Consider the following 27,053-nt stretch of genomic DNA (forward strand, 5'->3'; position numbering starts at 1 on the left):
TAATTCTGCAGATTTGTTCTTTATTATATCAACCTTTGAGTATGTGGTTGTCAAACTTGCTACTCTACTTAGCTGTCTTTTGTAAATAGATCAAAGTTGGGTTTTCAGCCTAAGCAAATATTCACGATGTGACAGTTCAAAATTGAAATCGTACCATCTTGACATATTATTTGTACCAGTTCTAAGCAGGTGATGAGTCAAGTCCTCTGTAATTAAAATATTTAATGCTCTTCTAAGTTTTTTGTGAGATAAAATGTGATGGGGTTGTTTTCTTTCCTTTCAGTAATGCCCCTATTCTTCTCCTTAGTGACAACTGAGGCAAAGCACTGAAGTCGCTTCCAAGTCATGCCTAAAATATCTTGTGTCTTCATTTAATTATTGCTTCTGAGCATTGTCCCAGAACAGGTTCTGTTCCTACTTAAAAACATCAGGGTACCTTTCCTTCTCTTCTTTCTTTAATTCCTTTTATAATGTCTAATTCAGCTTGATTTTCTGCAGTTCATATTTATGCTTTCATCCCAACAAATATAGCTCTTCTAAACTCAGTTTAGTCCTAATACTTCTTTTCTGTATAGAGATGAAGAATACGAACGTAGATAATGTAAATAAATAGAAAAAGAAGTAGAATCCTTGTTCTGTAGTAGAATTGAATAGGCTCCATTTGAAACCTTTTGAAATGGATGGAAATATTTCCACTGATTTTAGTCGATTTCCAATGTGAGATTTTTTTCTATAATGTGCACACTCTGCTAAAAATAAAATAAATTTCTTAACTTTTCCTATCAAAATGAAATGTATACCCCATACCTAAAGGGCAAAACAGCAGTGTCATCACAGTCATACTAGTTCAATTAAATTACAAAATTCAGGGATGATCAAAATTCCTTTCAGAATGTGAAAGTATATTTGATTGTTTTATCTCAAGTTCTTTTTTGAAGTTAGCATAATAAAAAGTAAATAAAAAATCCTTCATGGAGGAAATAAAGGAAGCTCAGTGTTTTATGAGGTGAAAATTCTACTGTACTGTCAGAGTGTGTTATTTACTGTGGAGTGTAAGTTCAGAAGTTCAATCTTTTTCCTACTTATTTCAAAATAACACTTTCAGAAGAGTTACCTGAGAGAAAAGTGAAGTAGAAAATCATGCAGTCTGGGAGGCTTTAAAAAGGTAGAAATATTATTCCAAGCAAGTCCCAGTAGGGTGGCAGAATATTCATCCTAATAATGCACACTTTAGAAAGTGTCCTTGGCATTGTGGAAAAAAACCTACAGGAAATAAGATGTGACAACAAAGAACAAATATTATTATTATTATTATTATTATTATTATTATTGAGGTATTGAAAAAAGTTCTTAAGACTTATAAACTTACACAGTATGTAGTAAGAGTATTTATATTACAGGAAACGATAGTGATTAAACAGGATTTTTTTTATAACTGTCTAAAATAAATATCTGCTTACAGGCAGATTTAGAATACAACTTTAAGAAACAGTGCCTGTTTTCTTAAGTTTCTTAACATCAGGAGCCTGTTTTGCATATGTGATTTATTAATGATTCTTAAAGTTTTAATTTAATTTTCTCATTTTTAAAATAAGACTGATAATCGTTCAGTCTTGATGCTTGTATATTGGGTAGAGTTCTACACTCAACTGAATCTAAAATAATAAATTCAGAATGAAGGAACAGGATCTTGAAGTCCTCGTGGTAACAAAGGCTTTGAGAAGGACTGGTAAGATTGATGTTTGAATTCTTTGAAAAATTCCTTTCTCCAGTTTTTTTTTACTCTCATGAGAGATTAAAACAAAAACAACCTGTCACTGAAAGGACAACAGAAATGACCAATTAGGAGATACCCCTCTCATTCTGCCTGCAGCTGTTAAATTACTCCATATCCCAGCTCAGGTTCTCATGGTGTGCTGTGTGTTCTGTTTGAGAAATTGTACTGCTGAAGTGGGAGAACATAAGAAAAAAACTGTCAACAGAAATTAGCTGGAGGACTTCTGAATTTTGATTTGATTGTGGAAAATTATATTGAAATAAAATGTAGCCAGATCTGTTTAGGAAAATTTGGGGTCTGAATGGATAGATTCATTTTGAGGGAGAAACTGGATCCAAACTCCCTGTGCCTTTCAGAGTTCAATCAGAGAGGATGTGGTGCAATATGCTTTTGATTGCTTTTGATCTAGCCAAGCTTTTGAAAATGTGCTAGACATTATGCCTGAGCAGTAGGTGCACTGAAGTCTCAGCAGGCTTTTCAATTAAGGACCAACTCTCAGATTAGAAAGAATTGAGTTAAATAGATGAATGATGAACTTTAAGGGGAAAACTACTAAAGAAAAATGCATCTTGGTATTAGATAACTGAAAATAAAGGTATCTTAAGAACATGGACTGATAGCAGGCCACTTTGCTGCAGAAAATTATACTTCAGGCAACTTTCTTCTCCAGCTGCTTGTTAGCATCTTCTTTTCAGAGTAAGCCAAGGTAGATATAAGCTCTCCTTACTGCCTCTCCCAAACTCTTCCTCAAATAGCTTTCCTCAGACTGCTCTCTACAGCTAGTTTTAAATAATGAATATGTTTGAGGTTGACAACTTTGTTTTAGTTGATCTAAAAAAAAAACAGTGGAAGTCAAATACTATCTGAAAACTGCCAGTGGTTGAGCAGTTTCATATGATTTTGTTTGGACAGTGCAACTCCTTACACTTGTCACCTGCACTGAGGTGGGGCTTTGGCAGTCACGTGGGAGGGATTGTAGGAAACAAATCATGTGTGCTTTGTGTTGCTGGGTATGCTGCATGTTGCTCTTGTGCTTCAGCTCCTGGCTGGAGAGGTCCTGGAGAGCGCCTGCAAGGCAAGAGGGAAGTACTTCATTTTATGGATTTGGAAACAATACAAATTGAGCTGGGAGCTGGGCTAGCTAATTCAAACTGGGAAAGAGTATAACATGTTAGTCTTCATTACATGACTATGAAAGAGAGGACTTCTTCAAGGTTCTGTGATCAGAATACATGAAACCCATTTTTTTACACTTTAATTAGCATGGAAACCAGTTAAAGAAGTAGAATAATTGGCTGCAACTTACTGCAGATCAGCTGTTATCAAGATTTTACCCATGCTACAATTGGATCATTAAGCCATTTCTTTGTTTAATTGATGAGATTAGAGTAAGAGACAGCCTGCAGCTGTATCTAACTATGCAAAGATAGCACTCTACTATTATTTAAAGATAATCACAGAATCTTAGAATACCCTGAGTTGGAAAAGATACACGAGGATCATGGAGTCCAACTCCTGGCTCCACACAAGATCACCCAAAATTCAAACTTTCTGTTTTCTTGATGAATGTGTGATATTGGTGCAATTGAGGATGACTTGTAGAATATATATTTGAGTATATATAAATATGTGTATGGTTGTTAATGCCAAAGGAAAGGAAAAATGTTTGAAGTAATGCTGTTTTCTAGTTCCCTTGCCTATCTTTCCATGCTCAGTTAGTTGATGACCTAAATTCTGTACTCCTCATCCCTTGAGGAAGGAGATCTAAGATGAAAGTGTTCAGACTCCCTACTGAGCTCAGGCAGAAGATGTTACCCTGCTCATTGGCACAATATGTCAAATGATGAACTTACAGCACTTTCCATCAAAGCTATTTTTGTTCCTATTTCATTATGAGAGAATACTACTGACTGTCATATTTGCATCTGTCTGCAGGAATCTCGGTGGCCTTTTTTGTTTGGAGTAATTGTTGTTCCTGCATTGGTACAAATTGTGATTCTGCCTTTTCTTCCTGAAAGTCCTCGTTACCTCCTACTTGAAAAACATAATACCAGTAAGGCAGAAAAAGGTATGATGTGTTACTTGGATTCTTGTAAGAAAGCTTTTTTTTTTTTTTTCTTTTTTCTTTTTTTTTTGTAGGGATGCAGTCTGGAAAGAAATTTTTATATTAGTGAAAGCAAAATATTCCAAGTGTAAATATGCTCCTGGCAATTATTTTTCCCTTGCCTTTTCCATTTGTTTTTGTATGTCACTAAAAATCACTGTTGCTTTGTTGTTTTTTTTTTTTTCTATACATGAATTTCTCCAGCAAGCTAACTTATATAATGTTATGCTTGGTGATAGAAACTCAAATCATCCTCCTGTTATGTGTCAGACACTACATGCAATGTTCACTGGGGAGTGAAAGAAGATTTCAGCATTTATGGCTGTCCTTAATGTATAGTCTTTGCCATTTTCTTAATGAAAGCACTTTTTTCTTTTTTTTTGCTCCATAGTCACTTTGTTTACCGTGTGTTCTGTGACTCAACAACCTCTGTTAGTTTGATAAAAATAGCACACACCTATTTATCTGACAATGTTCAGTGCTCCCGTATTGCTTGTTTCAGTTTCACGGACACAGACCAGAATATTTTACTGTTAACTTACATTCTATGCATAAACTTTTTTTGATGTTATTACAGATTTTGCGTACTCTGCCCTTTGAAATAACTATGCCCAGTTACGGTTTCCAGTACACCATCACACTAAATCTATTTTTGTTATTGTAGTGATGTTGTGATCCAAAATAATAAAACAGGAGGCTTTACTTTCAGAGCAACCCTCTTAGGATCAGATAGTTTACTTGCTTGTTTGTTTTTTTTTTTATTGTAAAAGAAACTTAGATTTGAGAAGAATTCTGAGCTTTGCAGAGATTTGAGGAGGCAGAAAACAGCTTTTCCGGAGGGAAACCATGGCAAGCAGCTTAGGGCAGGCAGTTGAGTATCTCAGTTCTGTAGCACAATGCCTGGGCTTGGAGAAAATGCCTTTTGGTGCCAAACTTAAACCGTCTCTGTTCAACCTGATAAAATTGTAAATGTATTTCCAGAGCTATGGATGGCAAAGAGCCTGCATCTGCAATCATGTTGCATAATGTCAGACTTGTTTTAGAGATCTATTCACAATACTTCCACAGTGCTTGGAAACCTCACTAGTGACAGTAGAGCTGGTTCTTTTGCATGTAGAGCTTAGAAACTGTCATAATTTCTCATGAAAATAACCCCACCTTCTTGGAAATTCACACCACTTACTGTTGGTAACAGGCCAATCGCAGTCCGGGATGTTTTCAGCACACATGTTCTAAAAATGTTTGAAAATGAATCTAGAAGCATTGGAGGTGGATTTTGAAGTAGAAGACGTCAGAATAGCAAAGTTACCCACACCTTATTTCCAGTGATACGGTAATTGAGATGAGACGGTCTTCAGCCAGTAGCTTAATAAGGTTTCCTGCAGATGAGAAGGTGGATTTCATGAGCCACTGTGACAAGTATAGCTGTAAAATTAGGCACCAAAAGGCAAAGGAGTCTGATATCACTAAATTTTTAAAGTTGATGGATATGAATAGAAGCTTTTGGACCTGATTAATTCCAAAATCAAGATTTAACCCTGATATGCAGTGTAGTATGTATAGAAACTCTTTTTGAATGTAATCTGCAGAGATTTCAATTCAGCTGATAACTGGTGAATCTAGATAGATATGTGTAATGAGCCTAGGACAGTAATGTCGATATATTCCAATCAATTTCCTTCCCTTTCTTTACCTACTAATAAGTCATTTGTCCAAGATTAGACCACTTGCTTCCCAGGCAAGGCAGCCTGTTAGGATATCAGATGCAAAATAGGTACGGATGGTTGTTAAGTAGGATTTAGCTGTTCACAATCCATACAATCCCCTCTGTAAGTCAGTATAGATCAAATCATCTTATATCTCTCTGCTGTAAAGTATCTACACGGCTTATTGTAAAGCACGTTAGGGAAATAAGCAGTTTTCTTACCATTGCACATCCTTTATAATCTCCCTTCTCCTAACATAGATTTGCAAATGAAAGTATCTTTGTATGCTGAGTCACCATCCCTGGAGGTGCTTAAAAATCGTTTGGATGTGGTGCTCAGGGACATGATTTAGTGGAGGGTTGTTAGAGTTAGAGTAGTACGATTAGGTTGCAGTTGGACTTGATGATCTCAAAGGTCTTTTCCAACCTGAGCAATTCTATGATTCTATGTGTGTTTAGTATACAGATAGGTGGGGAAGATGCCTGTGTGATTCGTGGAATGCCTGGGTGAAAAATGACCAGAGAGACCTGCACTTTCAGCCTGATGGATGGGATTTGGAGACTTCCTCTTCACCAGGGCACACAGAGAAATCTAGATGAGACAAGAGCTGAGCCTCTGTAATGCAGTGAAATAATGAAAACTAGTGGGAGGGATTCACAAAATAGAGATGCGAATAACTGAATCAAAAATCAAGAAAAATGGTCTGCATTTTATTTTTATCTGTAGAACTGCATAAGGAAAAGCCTGTGTATTAGGGAGACCAGAGAATTATGAAAAAACTACTGATCATAAGCCATTAATGACAATGCAGTATTCTCCATTATAATGATGACTACAGTAATGCTCTTGAATTATTTGTCTTAGGTTGGATCTGCATATTAATATGAGAAATGTGCGAGTCTGTTCTGTGACTAAATCCTTTTCTCTTTCCCCTAATGGAACAAGGCTACTTGTGCAAATTTCATGCATTTCATTGTGGATTATGTCTTTTTGGAGAAATATAAAACCATTATTTGCAAAAGGTCCGCTGTATTTAAGGCAAATGACTACATTAGTCTTTTTATAACATACTCTGTGTAAAAGTTTCTAAAATGGAAATGACAACGTTAATCTTCCTAATTATTTTAGAGCAATAAAAATCCAATGGGATAATGTAGGTCACTGAGTTTCCACAGAGTTCTGTGCCTGCTTTAATCTCTCCTTTTTTTTTTTTTTTCTGCCCTCAGGAGATAACCACATTATAACTACCAAATTACAAGTGGCCTCATTCTCTTTTTTGGCAGCAACATAAAAGAGCATGATACCTTTAAGTGGCAAATAAGAGACACAAGGAGGAAAAAGGAGCAAAGAGGTGAAAAAGAGAAAAGATGAGGCAAGAGTAGGCAGGTGTCATGTCTGAGTGTAGAACACACCTCTATGAGACAAACTATTTCATGAGCACAGGGGTAAGGAGGGTCCAGATAACTTTTGTCCTTATGGATACTATGCTAAAAGCAATGCTAGGAGCTGAGCACTGCTGGTCTTCCTGGAGTCAATACCCTGCATCTGGCCCCCTGAGACCCCCACCAGTTGAACCAAATCCTGTATTCTTATTTCACTGCTGAATGTTGGAGAACTATCTGAGGGCAGAATGATTGACTGGACTCACAGCACAATCTATAATCCTGCTTCACTTAGTAAGTTAAAAGTCTGGTAATAGAGAGAGGGAAGAACCATCCCAAGTCCCCTCTCTTTAGAATAAAAGAAGGGAGAAAAATGCCTGACATTTATCTTGTATCATCTTAATGCTCACCAGATGATGGAGGAGAAATAGATATTCAAGTGATTGAAAGACTCTGGAAGGAGATCACCATTAAATTGTAAGGAAGCTGTGGGAGCAAAGGATAACAGGATAGGATTCAGGAAAAAGAAATCAGTGACTGTAATTATATCCAATTTATTCTCTTCATTTAAGACTCAAACTCTATGACGGTGAAACAGGAATTTGGTATTTGTTGAATATTTGTTGTATGCCAAATGAATCCCTGGCCTATGACTGTGGTTAGAAGATATGTAGCAATGCAAACAAGACCAGCAGTAGTATTGTGGTAAAACAGAATAATTCTGTGACTTACAGCATTGTTTACAAATATTTGAGGAGTTGATACATTTCTTCTGAAGAATACTGTTGCAAAGAGAAAATCTGTATTTTCGAGGCAGCTACAGTAACACGTCATGTAAACCAATAATGGAAGTCATTTGGCATCCTAGCTTCCCAGAGAACCATAACATTATTCTGTCTTAAGGGTCAAATAACTTGGATATAATGTCACAGTAACATCTGCTGGTGACGTACAAAATCTGTTCATCTGCTGTGTTCAGTCACACATTTAAATTCCCATGGTTATTGAAGAGCCATTGCACCTGGTGTAAAAATATAGTGTAGTTTTAAAACTCTTTAAAGGATGTAGTTTGAGTTGATACCTCTTGACGTGATAAAAGAGCAGGGCCATTTCTGATTTTAAAAAGTAAGTCATTATTCTTATTACAAAGCCCCTCATGGAGTCTACATGTACAGGAGACATTAAAATCAGAGTTACTGCAGGAAACAAAAAAAATGCTGCAAATCTAGTGATTTAGATGAAGTTGTTATTAGTATCAGGAAGGTCACTTATGATTTATTTCTGTTTATGTGTGCTTTTTGCATATGTCTCTAAGCATTACAAGCTATACTTGCTGGTTCATGGTATAAGCTCTACCACAATGGAGCTGGCTGCCAAAAGCTGGAATTGCTACAGTGCGTCTGCCTTGTTTGCAAGCTTTTCCTAAACCTCATGTCTTTTAGACAGTTTATTTGGTTTAATGGACTTTTGGTGCAGTTCAGTTTATCGATTATTGTGCTTATTGAAGGTGGTATGTTGTTATTTTGTTTCCTCTGAACATCTTGGCTAGTTTCAGGTGAATCTGAATAGGCAGCTGACGGTCTATAAAACCAGGTGTGAGAACAGGCATAGACATGATGCCAAACTAGATGCTAACTCACAGATGTGTCGTGAGTCGTTTGCTTGCAGCTGTATTTACTGAATTGGAATATCAACTTTGGAGTTTAGTATTAAATGTTGCTGTGCTACATGGTTGTAGTTAATTAATATTTTACTACATTTAAATAGCTGTTTAAAACTCTCTTAGCAAAATACTTCCAAATGATTCTTCTGGCTATTCAGTACTCTGATAAAATCAGTGGTATGAGGAAATAGTTTTTTTCATTTTATCAAATATTTTTATAATGTAAAGTTGCTGTGAGGAAATTACTGCACATCTGATTCAAAAACACTGAAGTCAGGTGGTTTTTCTGCAAGCACTGAGGCAGTGAGGCTCCCTGTATGTCCACCATTACCCAGAACAGAAGCCAGTGTTAATGGAAGATACTTCACTGGGTCCATCCAGACCAGTACTCTGTCTTTGACAGTAGCCAAAGAAGATGCTGTTTGAGGAGAGTTTAGACAAAGCTTAGTGTTAAACACCCCAGTTTTAGGGTACTTCATTATCAGTGAAAATGAACATATCACTGGGTAACACAGGGCAACATTATTCAAATAGCTTTGTATTGCTTCGTTTTTCAAGTTTTCAAAGGTGTAAGAGATATTACCCCAGCTACTAGCAGTTACCACACCTTTTTGTTTCATCATACAGGGGGCTGGCTATGTTCTGTAAGCCACAAAATAGCGTTTTCATCTTTTGAAATATCTTGAAGTCTGTATAGTAATATGGTTTCCTTTGCACAGTCTGGAAGTACTACAGTGGAAAAAGGATTAGGAATTCCACATATAGCTGAGTCCCTCTTATGCAGCTTCAGTTAAGGACAGCCTGGTCAGTTTTAAAGAGACACATTGATTTTATTCAGACCCTTGAACCACTTTCAAAGGTTTCATCTTCACGTAGCTGAGATGAATGAAAACTAGTAGTGTAAATGGTAAGGGTTCCTATTTCCTTTTCCCTTGACTGGAAACATTCACTTCTTTTGCTGTTTATAAAGGCAATGTATCTTAGTCTGCTGAATATCTAGATCTTCTGGTCTAAGAAAATTAAAAAGAAATCTGGAGAAGTTCTAAAGATTGCTAGAACTGTTACAAGCAGGGTACAGACATGAAAGCAAGGTATCCCTATGGAGGGAAGCAGGAAACAAGCCATTGCAGTGGGATATAGGAATGACTGCTGTGATTCTCAGTGCCAGTAATTCAGGAGTATAAAATGCAAAATGAATAGAATTCAAAATAACAAATTAAAAGACCTTTGATTTTTCCCGATTAGTGCAGTTTATTTCCACATTAATTATGTATAAAAGTGTGATTCTTACTGTACTGAAAAAGTGCTAATGAAAGAACTTTAAAGATGTATTGAGTAACTGGAAAATTTGTTACTGTTGTTTACTGAAAACTATGTGTGAGTAGCATAGCATTTTCCTAACATTTCTTGACTTGTTAATTTTATGCATCTGCCAAAGTTTCCTATTGACTTTTACATCTCTGGTCCTAATACCAAGGAGGGAAGAAAAAGAAAGCAGGTGTCTATATTTTTTCCTGCCTTGTGCTTGGTAATTTTTGGTAATTGCTCTTTTGTGTGTTTTTTTTTTTTTTTTTTTTTTTTTTAACTTCCTGGTCCCTCTCAAAATGCAGCAAGCTCCCTTGTGCAGAACAGACAGATTGCTTCCATTTTACTTGACTGCACCTATATTTTTTACTTGTGTGCCCTACAGGAATGCAGAGAATTCAAAGGACAGGAAAAGAATCAAGAAAATTGTGCACTGACCTAATTTAGACCAATAAACTAGATGCTTAAAAATCTATGAGAATCATTTCAAAGAAGAATATTGTAATTATGCTGGTTATTCTCACAGTTACCTGAATTTTTCTTTGTCAGTGCTCTAGCAGTACTGACAAAAGTGTAATTTAAGTATAAGATATCAACTGTAACATGCTACGGGTTGTTCCAATATTATACATCTTTCAATTTTACATTTCCTATCACAGCCTTTAAATACATCACATTCATTCTAACCAGTGCTTTGCAAGTCATTTAATAATTAGTGGGCAGTGACACAACAACAAAACTCAGCAGCTTAAATTCTTGATTCTAAGCCCTGAATTTGTTACTTCATTTCTGATTTATAAGATCTACGTGAAAGGACAGTGCTCATGCAGTCTTAGAGAATTTAAAAATTCTGATCTCTCCTTTCCCTAAAGAGAAACAGAATATCAGAATAAATGAATGTTATGAATAAAATCAGCACACAGAGGTGGTAAGCATTCATCCTTTGAAAAATGATGCCTTCTGTTAACTAGGGTCTGCCAACCCTAGATAGAAAAAATCATGTTGATTTAAGCCAGCTTATACATGTGGCCAACCCCTCACAGCATCAAATAGCCACTACTTGGCCTTTTTATCTACTGAGTGAAGTTAAAATTTTGTAACTTCGAAACTTAAATGGAGGCCAGGTGTTTTACTCTTGATTAGTCAATGCTTTTGGCTTTCTTGACCATCCAAGTCCTTTTTGTGATCCAAAAAGAATAGGCAGAAAATGTGAAGGTTACTGATTTATATGCAGTGCTGTGCAAAGCAGTGGATAAAATAAAAATGAGTTGGGCTCTTAGGATAAGTAAATCAACTTAGTCATTTAATAAAATAACTCATTATTTCCTTTAACAGGAGCAACATTAAGTGACCTGCTGTGTAAAGAATTGTTTTTAGATAAGCTTCCTACTGGGTCACAAAGCCTTGTTACAGGAATATGTTTAATGTAATTGTTTCTCTGCAGTCATTCCAAGAAGATGAACATTTTAAATATCTCTTAAAAAGCCAACCCCTGGGCTATGTTCATAAAATTGTGATGAAATAATCATTAATTTATACCGTATCTGTATTGCAAGTTTGGTGGAGATGCACCACCTCCACCAGGAGGTATTCACTTGTAGTACCTTTTGGAGGAGATGTGAGAGGAAAAGCTTTTATCATTCAAACTGGAAGGATATCTCAGTGAGTCAACAACACGCAATAATATAATACAAACCTGTTTTTTTTGGAGGAAGATACAGGGTTGTTTGCTTATATTTATCAGGTAAATTCACTCCTAAATGTAAATTGTCAACAGATAGAAAGTTTTGAACATCTTTGGATAATCCTTTCTAGTAATAAATACATTGAAGAAGTTAATTCTTATTTGTATGCTACTGAAAATTATATACTATGAAGACAAATAGCTATTCTTTTCAGATGTTTGCCTTTCTTGTTTCATCAGGCTCATGCACATTTTTACATATTATTACTTCTCTATCCAATCTATCTGCAACAATAAAATCTGCTATACAGTTTGGCCACAAAAGTAGCTAATTTAAATAATGTTAAGAACTGCTTTTATATTAAACTTTTCTTTCTCAGTTTATGCAGGGTTTTGACTCTGACTTTATGCTGTATTATATATGAAATAATATAGGGAAAGGTTTGATATGGTGCTAAATTATTTATATTCTTGTTGCAGTTCCAGAAATAAATTGCAAGGATTATACCCAGAATAGAATCATATTTTTGGCAGAAGAATAATTATGTTGGAGCCCAAGAATGTCTCCAGCTTGTCTTACGTATCATGCATCTGTTACAAATGATTAGTGTCTAGCTTAAAGTTTGTTCTCTGTTTGTAGCATTTCAGACCTTCCTTGGGAAAGACGACGTGTCTCAAGAAGTAGAAGAAGTTCTGGCAGAGAGTCGAGTCCAAAGAAACACCAAATTAGTGTCAGTGCTTCAGCTCCTTAGAACCCGTGCTGTACGGTGGCAAGTCATCACTGTGGTCGTCACCATGGGATGCTACCAGCTTTGTGGGCTAAATGCAGTAAGTGTCCTTCAGACCGTTGCATCTTATGGCGCATTTTTGCTGCTGAAATAAACTGCAAATGTGACTCCTCTCTGTGATTTTGTGCGTTAAGGGATAATTCAGCTAGGATTGTTTTGTTTTGTTTTTCTTTTTTTTCCCCCCACAGAGTTAATCAATGATGATAAGTGTAAACGCCCTTGATTACCAAGCTAGTAGTAGGTACTAGTTACTATTACTAGTTCAGACTTGTCTCAGGTGTCTGTATAGCTTTACAAACCTTAATACAAAGTATTTTTTTCCAAGATCATTAGAAAGATTGGAACTCTAATATCAAAACATTTTTTAAAATGTGCTATGAGAGAGCCAGATTTTTCATGCTTTAAGGTGAGCTATGAAAACATTTGTATAGGTAAAGTATGTTTGTTTTGTTTGGTTTCTCTAAATGAGATTTCAGTGCTAATAAGCTATTTTATTCCTCATCGTGGATACTTTTTTGAGAAGAGAAATGAAATTAACTTCTGGAGAAGAGGAGGCTCAGGGAAGACTTTTCATTCTCTACAACTGCCTGAAAGGAAGTTGTAGTGAGGTGGAAGTTGGCCTCCTCTCCCAGGTAGCAGTGGTAGGATGAGAAGGAATGGCTTCAAGTTGCACCAGTGTAGTTTCAGGTTGAATATTAGGAAAAATTTCTTCTCAGAAAGAGTGTTGAGGTGTTGGAATTTGCTGGCTGGGGAGAAGGTGGAGTCACTGTACCTGGGGGTGTCCAAGAAACATATAGACGTGGAACTGAAAGACATGGTTTAGTGGGCATGGTGTGGATGGCTGGTCACTGGACTCAATGATCTTAGTGGTCTTTTCCAGCCTTAATTATTCTGTGATTTTAATCCAGACTCTCTAATGTTATTGATCACATAAGCTAAATAAAACGACACAGCTAAATTTCCAGGAGAAGAAGGGTTTGGGGCATTTATGGATATTAAATAAGTGACAGGTTGTCTGGTATTCCATGGCAGAGCAGAACCACATTCTCATATCTTGTGCGTGTGTGTCAGCAGTCCAGACCAAAATGAAAGCTGGAGATGTTTTAAAGTATAATTTAGTGCCTCAGAAAAACTATTTTTGTTTTGACCTGTGTTTTGAGTCGGCTATTTCAAGCCTTATCTTTGTTTTACTTCTACTTTATTTCTCCAACCATGTTACACATGATAACGTTATTCACAGTGTATGGGGCTGCTGAATCACAGCCTGAACCTCTGATTAATCACCTGAGGCGAGCAATGAGTCAGCCACGGGAGCACAGGTGAAGGAAATTCACCTGTGCTGCAGGAAGGGGTGGAGCCTGGCTCCACTTCTCCTAGACCCATTTAAGAGCTGACTGCCAGTGGGGAAGGATCTCTCTCTGGAGATCCGCTCCATCAGGAGTTCATCTCGCGAGCCCAGGACAGGGTGAGTGACTTTCTCTTATTTCTCCAATATAAATTATATTAGCCAAGCTCCTGGATATATATCTATACTCTCTGTATATCCGTTGATTAAACACACATCAAATTTACATTCTGAAATTGATTGACTGGTTCACCCAGAAACAAAAAATGAACAGCACAAAAGTGAATGATGAAAGCATTAAGAGAAGTATTGGAATGCTTGAATACAAGCTCAGGATCGTTGTCTCTTCTGCTTGGCTTTCCTGACTGACCTTGACAAGTCACCCAAAGCTCAGAAAATAAAGGAGAGGTACAGATGTATCAACCTGGTACTCGGTTTATCTATATGTGTCTGAAATCACTTACTGGGTGTGAGTCACTGTCAGCAAGGTTTCACTAACTGCAAAAGCATCTCTTAAGTCATAGCTCTCACTCTTCACTTTGTCTGTAGAGCCCCATTAGTCAGTCTGATCTTTTCAATAACCACCATCTGGGCAGGCATATGGGAAAGCTGGACCTCTTTCAGGCAAGTCTCTCAGGTCCCTCTCAGGGGAAATTACCAAATGGCAGAATTCTGTAATAGTCCTGTTGGTATCTGTGTACATTTATTCAATTTTAAGGCTTCATTTTATAATTTAAAAAAAACAAACTTCTTCAAAAACGGTACAATCACCAGCTTCATGTAGAATAGAAATCATGGTGAAGCCTTGATCATATTAATCTATTTGATTATAACAGAATACCAGACAACACGACCTCAATTGACAGCAGTAAATGAATTCATATTAGTGTCTTTTCACCTGATAAAATGTATCTCTGATGCATAACATTCGTAACATTTATATTCCACCATTGTATCTTGGTTCTAAAGCAGAATAAAACCACAGAGAAGTTGTAATTCATTGGTAGACTTCAAATATTTTCATATAAAAAAATATATTGTACTGCATGTTACTTTGACAGAATATTTCCAAATGGGATCTTAGGCTTCCGGTGGGTCCCTCCTGCCACCAAAGGACTATATTACCAATGCCAAGAAATCTTGCTAGGGATGTAGGCCATGCAGCAATGTGTTTTCTGTAAGCAAAAGACCTACTGTAGTGTGCTCATCAAGCTTGCTATAGAAAAGACCTGTCATCAGGCAGCTGTAGGAAGAGACCTGTATGCATACAGCATGCAATGTAATATGCATTAATGTTGTTGCATCAATTGCCTTTTTGCTGCTTTCTTTTCACAGAATTATAGAATGTTTGGCATGAAAGGGATCTGTAAAGGTCACCTTCCCTGCAAGGGGCCAATTCCCTTGCAATGAACAGGGGTACCTACAGTTCAGTCAGGTGCTCAGAGCCCTGTCCAGCCCGACCTTGAAAGTCTCCAGGAACAGAGCAGCCACCACCTCTCTGGGCAACCTGTTGAAGAGAATTGTTGAAATTACTGGGAAGGAATATATTTAGAGTGCTGACAGGTGTTTGCAGTCCGTGATTCATTTCACCCTAAAAACTATTGTTGACTCTTCACCAAACAACCTTCAATCTAAAAGTATCCTTCTTCTCTGTTGTTAATAAACAAAGGTCAGGCCAGTTGTTTGGCTGCAGATTTCCACATTGCAGTGAAGTACAAGACAAATCTCACACCTTCTGTCCAGAAAGCAGCAGTTTATGTTGTGTCTCTCAGTGTCTTCTTTCTGGTCTTTCCTCTGTTGTTAAGAATCTCTGAAGTGTTCTCTAACACCATGTAAATTTGCTTTTTTAAGTGGTGTGACTCTGTATTCTTGTATCCTGTTGTTCAAAGTGAGTTTCTTTGATTTATTCCTAAAGTGAATTAAGGCAAATTGAGTTAGAGCTCCTTGAAATTTTGTCTGAGTCCAAGCAGAAGTGTAACGGTGTTGTGACAAATCCACTGAAATTCATACCTTCCCTTCACTTGCCATCCTGCCCAGCTCTCAATACCTCAGGAGCAGTGAGTATTTTAATATCTGGTGTCTGGCAGATGAGATACTTGAACTGAATGAGAAAGGCTTGTATTCCAAACTACAGTGATTAATAACTCATTCTCTTCTCTCCCATATAGATCTGGTACTACACGAACAACATCTTTAGTGAAGCTGGAATCAATAGCGAAACAATCCCATATGTTACTCTAAGCACTGGTGCTGTTGAGACCCTTGCTGCTGTTTCTTCTGTAAGTAAGGTTAAAGAATTAATTAACATGCTTAGCACTTAAATTACCGATTTTATTTCCTTATATAGGTTAAAACATGGCCAGAATAGTATATTGAAGATTAAGTATAGTAATTAATAAAAACAATTGAAAATGCTGTTTCTGGATTTAATTCTAAATCCAGTTGTCCTCTGTATGAGTGAAGAGAAGGAAGGTTGGAAGTGCAAGGCCTAAAGCACCATAAGTGAAACTCGTTACTGACTTGACCAGAGTGGCTGCTGTAGTAGTTTATCTTAGAGCCCTCCCATGTTCCTGCCGGAAAGGAGGCAGTGTTGTTGGTGAAGTCTTGTTCAAAATACAGGAGGATGCATCCAGTGTGGACTGCAGAAACAGAAGTATGTCTTCCTGGCATGTTTTAATGACACTTTTCCTATAGCAATTTATGAACTATGAGGGGAATTCTTCAGCCATTTAAAATAAGGGAATAAATGTTTGTCACTCAGACCATTGGAAAGAACAAAATTATTCCTGGTGTTAAATTCTGCTATATCACTTACTGGGAAGAAGCACCATACTTTCATAATAGATGAGCTCATCAAGAGGTAATGTAATTTTACTGTGTGCTGAACATAAAAGAAGGTGTTAATAGCTAAAATTACCCACAAATATTTGTTTTTTTCTTTCCTGTTTCAAAATGGGAGAGATAGTTAAGAAAACAGACTAAATGAGCAAATTAACACTGAAAATTTCACTAGGTGACAACACCACTAGTTGCTGAAGGAAATTCATTTCTGTTTACATTGCAATAAATAAGAAAAAAATAGGCAGGTATTCGGAATGGAAAGTTGCAAAGGAGCAAATATTCTTTCCTTTCCTTGTTAGATTTCTTTTTATCATCTTCATATATCTTACACCAAGTGTATTTGCAAAATATTGGACACAGCAGACAAGCATTTTTAAATGTCAGAAGGATGGCATTGGCAAAAATCCTTTCCAGTGGCACAGCAATTGTTTATGACCTACAAAATGTTAAACTAAATATATCTATCAAGTTTATTTTCTTGTAGTCACAAGGCTCTTTTTATTCTGATTTTTGTGAATTTCCACATTTTTTTTCATAAATCATCACTTATTTATGTGTGTGTGTGTTTGTTTGTTTAAGAGACATACTTTTTAATATGGGGAGATAGTACAATATGGAAATCTCTATCTCACACAAGTTCATGATACTCTGCTTTAAGATATGTATAAAAATTATTATTATTATTATTATTATTATTATGGCAGCCATTTGAGAGAAGAATATGTGGAAAGAGATGACAATTGAATGGGAATGATTTCACAATATTAAGACTGCTCTATTAATGGGGCCTATCATCTTCAGTTCCTCCTTGCTACCCGTTTGTGGGGCTCATGCAGAGCACAGAGCATGGCTCATTCAGAGGGAGGCTGTTGTGGTTGTCTACTTTGTTTCATTATATATTTAGTAACTTTATGTATGAGAGGAATACATTTAATACTTCTTTCTGTGCCTCTGGAAATGTTCATATATTGGTATCTCTACCTTCTTAAAATTTACTCTTTCAGCTCAAGAGAAATGCTGCTTTGAAGCCTTATCTTTATTTCAGCAATCTTTATAAATGTTCCACTGCTGCTGCTTAAAAGAACAAGAGCATGAATTCAGTGTTTTAACTGAAAGTTGTACTGCTTCTCGTTTCTATGAATAAATTCCTTTTTTTCATGCCTAGAAGAAAGAATGAGATATTTCCTTCTTCTTGCAATGTCTCAACTACAATTTTTGCTTTTCTTAAAAAGTGTATTTGGCAGTGTTAGATATGGATTCAGGTGCATACACCTTACAGACATTATTCAGAGGTGAAAAGGGAAGAAGCAGAAGAAAGCAAGGGGAGAACTTAACTTTCTTTGTATTTTTTTATGGTTCTTCTAGCAGAAACCAGACTTGCTAACAAATTCCAGGGTTTCAGTAAATATTCCTATAAGTAATAGAACCAGATCTCTTCAGTAAATGGTCCACAATGCAATCAGTACCACCTCTAATCATCATGCAGCTGCTAGATGTTCAAATGCATGGACTTTGAACCTCAGTGAGAATAATGGGGATTCATCTGTTGATGAATCTTTGTTGATATTTGATAGCCTTGATGGAATTTCGTTCTTTGAATTTGTCTAGTTACTTTTTGACTTTTAAATGTTTTTGGAATCCACAGCATCCTAAAACAATACATTTCACAATTTAAAAAGATAGTGTATGAGAAAGAACTTTGCATTGAGACTGTTGAATATAAGATACACCAGGTGTGGTTTATAAGAAATGGTATTAACTAATTGCAAAACTATTCTTAGAGAGATAGTTGTCCCTATGGATTTCTGTCTCTCTTTGTCTAGAGTCCATTGGTCCTAAAAAAAACTCATTAGGTAAGAAAGATCCTTTTTACAATCACCTGTGTCATCTAAACTTACTAAAGTTCAGAAACTCAAAAATATTTGCAGAACTGAAGATCTTAAAAAATTGGACTTGTGGCCTGAAATTCATAAGATGAAATTCAGTAATGAAAGGTTCCCAGTGCTGTACTTTAGGAACGAAAAGCTTCATATGCACAAATATAAAGTGTCGTGTGGAACTCTGTCAAAAGGCTTACTGAAGTCACAATCCATCATGTTTTTCATTTTCTTTCTATCTGCTTAGCTTTCTCCCCGACAGCAAAAGGAGTCGTACTGATCTGCACTGAACAAATCTGTTTTGACTGCTCTTATCACCTTACTATCTTCTAGCTGCTGTCAGACTGATTGGTTAATAATTTATCCTAGTGTCTAGGGAAGACAAGGGATTCTGCCTTCCTTCTCCATGTGCAATAAAAGATAGGTGCTCACTCTGCCTAGATCCAGTGCTCTCAGAAATTATCATTGACTCACAAGATTTTGGGGATTTTTGTGATTGTGAAAGCCTCATTTTTATTAATAAATTTAGAGGTAGAAAAAGGTAGTCTCTAATCAATATGCTACTGCATGCAGATTCGAGGGGAAAAAGTGACCCGGCAATGAAAATAGTTTCTTTTATCCAAGCAAAATATTTATGCAGCTCATCTTCTATAATTGTAGAAAGCCATAAATAGTTGCCTACATGAGCAAACTGTTGACTTCTAAAATTGCCTACTATGCTAATTTGTTTTGTCTGTATAAAATTTCAATTTGTGAATTTGTAAATGATTTACAGATGCTTTGCTCAGTCCCAAGAAACCATTACTAAGCATCTAAGAAGTGAAATAAAAAAAATACCTAGTGATTCATTTAGAATATAAAATACTGAATTATTTTAGATGCAACGAGACACTAATTACTTGTTACAAATTTCATCCTCATTTCACAGTTTCAAATGTAAATGTGTGGAATCTTTATAGAGCAAATCCATGAGACATGCTTAGATTTATATATCTGAGAAAAGTAATGAGAAAGAACAAGCAGTAGAAAAGAGATATTGACCAAGAAACTTCCCAGACATGCTGGAGTGCATGTGGGCATATTTTCACTGCAGGGTGAATTGCAAATTGTGATCCTGTTAATGCACGCTGCCTTAATCCACAAATGGTCAATGTGATCATTTTTAGGCAAGGACATTATTCCTTCTAAATTGTTGTATTACAGTAGAGTTTTAGGATGGACAAAATTACATGCAAGGAATTAATGATGTAATGCCCTCCAGGAAAAAAAAAATATCTTATGAAACACCACTTCGTAGATTTGAGCAACAGTCTGTTAGAGACTGCATTTCTTTAGAACAAATCTTTCTGGAGGATATATTCAGAAAATGAAAGTTCTGTAGACACAACTCCATGCTTTCAAGTATTAAAAATGTTTTTTGAGTTATTTGCGTTCCTTTTTTTTTTTTTTTCAGTCTGTTCTATCTTCAGGGTATTCAAAAGCTAACATTAGAAAATAACACACCAGCCATGATAGTCTATCATAGATCAAGGTCAATATCTAATCTATCTTTTATAATTGTGTGCCTGACACAAGACAGACATGATATTTTTAATAAATAAATCATCAGCACTAGGAACTTTGCTCCAAAAATACCACAGCTTATTGAAGTCACACAACAGGAATTAGATAGCGGGTTTTTTGTGTGCCCTAAGAGTTGATCCAGGCACTACCAAGATGAAGACTGGAACGAATGTGTGTGTGGGCTGCATCTTGGTCAGGCTAGCCCAGCAGACATTCAATATGGAAACCATATTCTTTGAGTGGAAAAGTTTCTCTATCAGGTGAGATTGATTATGGATAGTTTACTGCAAAATAGAAACTTAGAAATCAATTTCTTTGCTGATAGTAATCCCTACACTGGTAGCTACCAAGAGGGAGGCTTGGCATTCAAACAGGTTCTTCAGGGCAGTAGTAAAGGGCTGGATTGAAGGAGTGTTTGGACTTGCCCTCAGAAATATGGTTTGAATTTTGGGTGGTCCTGTGAGAGCCTAGAATTGGAGTCGATAATCCTTGTGGGTTGTTTCCAACTTGGGATATTCCGTGATTCTGTGATCTTATCCAGCCATGGCGTTAATACAGATTCAGGTGAACTGATATGCCCAGGAAGGCACTTAAGACTTGTACTTATGTGATCAAACGTAGTGCTGTATCTTTAAAGTCCAGTTTAGGTACTGTTTCTTTGTTTTGCAATTATATAATTCATACCAGAGTCAAAAGGATATAAAAATAGAAATCAAAAACCCATTTGTAACTCACAGTCTTCTGTTACTCTACTTTTCTTGAATGAGTGATACTACACATTATGTCATAAATAGACATGTCAGTGGTATAAATATGATTATCCACTTCAGCTATTTAAAATGGAAATAACATGGAGTTGGCATGTCACATTAAACCTGAATCTAGACATAAAGTCTTTCTCATATCTACTTGCAAAATACATGGAAAAGAAAGTATGGTTAACTCTCAGTGTTAACATATAGATCAGACTTCTGTATAGAGCTGAGAAATGAAAAAAATCTAATAGGGTTATTAGTACGATTTGGGGCCAGGAAGTGAGTAGGGAATAGTATTCATTGCCTTCCCATTTGGGCTACAGAACTTGCTTACATATTCATCTTTCTCCCCATCTTGTCTGATCTTTTATAACGTGATCTGCTTTCAACATGTCAGGCCCCCAATATCAGCAGCTGACTCAAGTGAAAAGATCGACATTTGCTTTTTAAGCTTTATTCACAGGTGTTTCCTGTCAGACAAAAGAAAGTATCAGTTGCCTTATTACCAACAAATGTTTTGGTTGGAAGGATTTTGGTTGTAATTTTTTTTTTAAAACACATTTTCAGTAATTTAAGCTATGTTAATCACAATGACTCAGGGCATAGGTTTCTACAAATGTGTGTTTATGATCACACTTACGTAAGTATCAACCTACTCAATTTGGCAAATAACTCAGTGTGTTATCACTCATAAAATTCATTTTATGACTTTACTACAGCATATGCTGAATTCTTTATTATTTCATTTACTCTGCCAAGTAGTATATTTTTGTTACAAGTCTTCAATAGGTAAGAATTGCCAGTGGAGCATGCAGACTTATAAATACTTGAAAACTGGTGAATCATTTTCAACTTCCTATGAGTCATGGGCCTCTTGGTGGGTTTTGCAAGTTAACAAGTTTTGGAGTTGTATAGTCATAACCAAAAATGAAATTATTGTCAGTTTACAGTCCTATTTATGGCATGTTTTATTTTTTTTGTTGTTTCTTTTTTTAACTAAGGAAACTTCAGATTTCATCTGAGGTTTTTTTTCCATCAAGAAATTGAGAACAAACAGCAGGGAAATTTGAAATATTGATGCTTTATCATAAGATTCCTTAAGAAATTCTAAAAAATAAATTAATTTATTTATTAAAATTTAGTGAAAAATGCTTGATGGAATGGCTGTTGAAGCATCTGTGTACTTAATTCAAACAATATTTTAAGCCCCAATAAAAAATAGGGCCTTCTGAGAGGCTTTTCTGATACGGACTGGTTTTTCATGTTTGAACAACTGTGACCTGTTAATATTTCGTGGGGTGGTTCTGCACCTGTCTGCCTGATCCCCACAAAGACATTGCTTTCCAAGCACACATGCTGCCTGCTACCACAGTCTTGTAATTTTTGACCAGATAGGGAGCATGCATCAAACTGTTGCTCTTGCCTTTCATGAGCCTGACTCAGTTTAGTATTCATTTCAGTTGAGACTGCTATGCCTCACTTGAATCTGTTCCACAAGTAGTTGTGTTTTGATGGGTTATGTGTATTTTGTTGGGTTAGAACTACTGATTCAAGAAGTATGATGTGCATTTGAGCAAAGTAGAAGAGTCCTTATCTTTAAACTGGAAATACAGTGCTTCTACCCATAATTGTTCAGGTTGATTATGTCTAACAGAGAAGCCTTCTGAGTCAGTATACAGCAGGTTTTGTAATGCTGTCAGTGTGATTTACTTAGTATCACGTAATGAGTTAACAATTCCCAGCAAGCTGGGTACATCATAGTGTCCCAGTGAGTAAGTACAAAAATTGCTTTTTACTTCCTCTAGGAGATGAAGTTGGTCCATTCCATAAATCACAAGACATACCACTAGGATTTGTAATGATAAATTCTTTGAGGCAAAAACTGTAGGAAGTGTCCAGAAGCTGAAACATTCAAGTTCCTAAGAGCCATTGTATTAAATAAATGACAGTGACTCTGAGCATGATGAATGCTTGGGAAGCTTGGCTTCAGCTCGGGGAAAATTACCTCTGAATGAGAAAAAAAAAAATAAAAATTAGAATTCATTAGAAAGTATTGTTCTCTTCTGCAGATAGCACATGCAGCCTGCTATAACTTTGTGCTTGGCTGCTCACAGTTAAAACTGGGAGCTCCTCAGACCCACCTAGATTTGCCTAAATGCGCCCAAAATACTTACTTCAACGTATGCAGGCATGAGTGTATGTACAAAACTCTTTGGAGTCTTCCGTTGCTGGGATTTGCTTTTCTTTGAGCTTGACAACCAGAAACTGTCTAGCACTTTTTTTTCTTCATTTTGCTTTGTACATGAATCCTCTGTGAACTATTTTTCCTCTGAGAGAAATGTTCAGCACTCACTCCTTTTTAATACAAAACTCCACCAGCTGGTGTAACACCAAGATTTTTTAATAGCAAACACCAATCTATAATTGAAAAAGGGAACGTCATTTTTATGCCAAATTGTCTGTGCATCATCTATTGCTGCACACACTGCAGAAGTCTCCATCTTCTGATGAACTCATCAGACCATTTCACGTCCTTCATTTTTATAAAAACTTTCTCTTGGTTACATTTATACGTGGTCACATGTATTTTCAGGATGGATTCATTAATCATAGTTGAAAATACTTGGCATCTTGTAGGATTTTGACAGTGCAGCAGTTGCAGTTTTAGAACATTTGGGCTCTGTGAGTGCAGTGTAAAATCTTAATAACATCAGAGGGAGTCTATTTTAAACACTGCTCGGAAATAAATTCTATTATGGAATCTGTGGAAACTGTCAAAATGAGTATATTTCCTCATTTAAGGAAATAATGCTAGAGCTGGCTGCTCACTGCGTTCTGCAGCATCACAATGCTCTGCGGTGTGGAAGACCACCTCTGTGGGGTGTGGGGGTGCCAAATCCTAAAGCTTTTTCTATCAACTGCTGCTAAGGCCGCCACTGTGAGAGAGGAATTTCTTCCCTGATTGACTGTGCTTCCCTATACCCTGTTTCTTCTAGATCTTCACAGTGTAATGGTGTGCGTTGTTACAATAAATAAATAAATAAATAGAAGGGTGTTGTTCCAGATTTCATTTTATTTACTCAATTTATCTTCTGCTTGAGAGATGTCTGAAAGTGGGATTTCAGTCTCCAGTACTTAACTGTGACAAACAGTTGTGAAATTCTAACTCTAGATTATTTGAAGTGAGAAATATTGGGCTTCATCAAATCATTTTATCATTTTCATTTTGTAATTTGTAATTATAGTAGTTGTCAGTGAAAGCAGTATATTAGAAAAATATTATGGTAGATATTAGTCTAATGACTTAGACTAAAAAAAAAAAAGTTTCATGTTGCAGCTTTTAAAAAATCTCTGTTTTCTTCTCTAACAGAAAAGTATTCAGATTTTGTGACTTTTTAAGAAGGGAATTTATTTTCAGGTGTTAAATTTAAATTCAGAATGTGAATAAAATGCCTCTTCTATAATCCCTTTTCTTTTATCTGGGTATTCAAATTAAAACTCCATCACAGCTAACTTCCTTTTTTAATTCAGACAAACCAGAAATTAAAAAACAAATTGTAGATGAAGGAAAAATGATTTAATCTGTGCTTAAGAATATGTTATTCTACAGACATATTTTAATACATAATTTTTAAACCATTAAAGTTCATTTTGAAAGACATATTGAATTCACCATTGAAATTAAGAAATAATTGTTATACAAAACTGAGATGCATTTTGTTTCAACGTTTTGATGTTTAGAAAACATTAAGAACACTATTATATGAATTTGGTGCAAATTTGTAGGTGATTCCATCAAAACAGAATGAGTTTTCTCCTAAAAATGTGAATAGTAAGAAAAAATTGAGCTTGACATCCTTATCATCATATTATTTTTATTTGGCTAAGGTACATCCTCTTTATTAAGAAATTGTTACACAATAAATAAAGGATAGTAGTAACTTTGAAATCTGCCAAACTAATAATACTAATGTGGAATTAACCTGTTGCATATTTTTCCATCTACGTGGTTACATTTGCTCAGTAGGAGAAATGCATTCGTAAAACTTTTATCAAGTTTCACTGTTTTTTTTTCTGACCTCTTAAAATGATGCCATGCTGATTTGTTTTTCCAAACAGGTAAGACTATGTAAACATAATTATGAAGACAATTATGAACACAGCATAGCTGATATGTACAAAATAATCTCTGTTGCTTTTATTTTTCATCTTCACATGTACTGGAACAGCATATTACATTCTCTGATTTCTCAGTGGCTTATCAAGAAACCCATATGCCTCTTGTTGCTTTCCAGGGCTTAGTTATTGAACGGCTCGGACGCAGGCCTCTTCTCATCGGGGGTTTTGGGTTGATGATTGTCTTCTTTGCGGTTCTTACTGTGTCTCTGACTTTGCAGGTACGGTTCCTATGTATTTTTTGCTCTCTTTTGTCTGTTTTAAACAGTATTCTTACATAAGCATTTTTAACTGTTTTGATGTAAGGACTTAAAGGTCTGTCTTTCACTTGGCTTTAAATTTGGTGGTTTCAAAATGCCGTGATCAGGTTTTGCATCAATTTGTATAATTCATTTCGTGGCATAACACAAACTACTCTGAAGACAGTTTTACCCATAGTTGAGAAATGTTATCTTCTGTTTTATTTTTATCTTGTAAAGCAGTCTTCTTCAAGTTTCCTTTCATACTGTGTATTTTAACCTTATTCTTCTGCTTGGATGATTTTTTTGTTGTTTTTGTTTTTCCAATTGTGAAAAGTTTCTACATTTAATCTTTTTATTAATTTACATTTCTGATATTTTCATTGAAAACATGAAGACCTAAGAGCAGATGTTCTGCAAAGGCTAAGTTTTCAGATGTTATTAGGAGTCATGTCCCTAAATATTTCAAATGGTCAAAGGAGGATTGATTAACCAATCTAAATTCATTTTCCACTGTTTATCTTCTACAATGCACTTAATATTAATGTCTTTTTTTCTACCAGAATAATGTGACTTGGCTTCCTTACCTCAGTATATTTTGCATTCTTGCAATTATTGCGTCTTTCTGCATTGGACCAGGTATGTGCATATTCTTTTGTGTTAATTTGTATATCAAAGCCCAGGTATTCTTGCACTGGTAGTTAGGTTTACATATTGCTTTTTGGAAACAGTAATTTATTCTTGTCTAAAGACATCAAGTAAAGGTAATAGCAATACAGAGTGTTAGTAACATTCTTATAAAAACCCATGCACATATACTTCTACTTAGCATTCAGCAGTCAGAAATAATCTGATGATCAGTCTGCAATCAGTACCAAGTTAAAATGTTGGCTATTACCGATCACCACTATTTTCTATTTTTCAATTTTCTATAGAAAAGCACTCAAACTAAAAGCTAGGAGTTTCATTTAATGCTTTGATTAACAGATCAGTGCCAGTAGGACACTGGCGGGGGGTGGAGGAGGCAGTTGTATGTAGTTCCTTTCTTTTCTGCCTTTCCATAGATGTGCAAGGGACTTTCCACATAGCCTCTTCAGTAAGATGATGGAAAAGTCCTGATGATAGAGCTGCCTCTTGTTTGGCAGTTCTCTAGTGGTTACACCCACTTCAAATCTGAGTCCCTTAGGTAACTATTTCTATAAATTATAATGAGTTTATCAAAGCTTTTTCCCCAGTCCATTTTGATTTCTTAGAAGAGTTGGATACCAATTTACAGACAATCCAGTATTCCCAGGCAGTAATATTTGTATTTTGTTTTCCTTAAAAAGAACATGTTTAAGGAATAAAAGAGTAATAAAACTAGACCATTCTCAGAAGTGGAGAATGAAAGAATAAGAGCAGCAGACACAAGTCTCAGGAGGAGCATTTCTTACTGGATAGAAGATTAAAAAACTTACACAGAGCATGATCATTATTGTCTAAGTGTAATACTGCCTTACATGATGTTGCTCTGGAGTTCAGTTATTTGATCAGATTTGGATCCTGCAGTTAACAAATAATGAAATGTTAACAGAAGTATTTTGCAGATAGATAGAAGAATTTAATCCAAACTCTGTTCACAGAATGTCAAAATATGATTAAATTTTCAAATTCTCCCTTACAAACTGTTCTCTACAAAAAGGGATTAAATCACCCCTGTTCATACGACTTTTTTTGCATCTTCTGCTGTAAACCTGAAAGACTTCTGTTCCTTTGAAATCTTGTTTTCTTGAACCATTTATTGGTGCCTCTTCCTTATAAAGAATGTGACATTAAACATTAATCAACTTCTTGTACATCTTCACCCCT

At 35.9% G+C, this 27,053-nt stretch overlaps 1 protein-coding gene across 8 annotated transcripts in view; it reads left to right on the top strand.

The window, feature by feature from the left end:
- The window catches only part of SLC2A9 (solute carrier family 2 member 9), a 104,931-nt gene that overhangs the window by 46,021 nt on the left and 31,857 nt on the right, over positions 1-27,053 (top strand). For all 8 annotated transcript variants that reach the window (XM_085223479.1, XM_085223477.1, XM_085223480.1 and 5 more), the window contains 5 exons: positions 3,713-3,845; positions 12,262-12,449; positions 15,923-16,033; positions 25,086-25,187; positions 25,769-25,844. In XM_085223479.1, coding sequence (XP_085079605.1) covers positions 3,713-3,845; positions 12,262-12,449; positions 15,923-16,033; positions 25,086-25,187; positions 25,769-25,844 — 610 coding nt within the window. The remainder of the gene's footprint in view (positions 1-3,712; positions 3,846-12,261; positions 12,450-15,922; positions 16,034-25,085; positions 25,188-25,768; positions 25,845-27,053) is intronic.

Source organism: Meleagris gallopavo, chromosome 4 (assembly GCF_905368555.1).
Source record: "Meleagris gallopavo chromosome 4, MGAL_WU_HG_1.1, whole genome shotgun sequence".
NCBI lineage: Eukaryota > Metazoa > Chordata > Aves > Galliformes > Phasianidae > Meleagris > Meleagris gallopavo.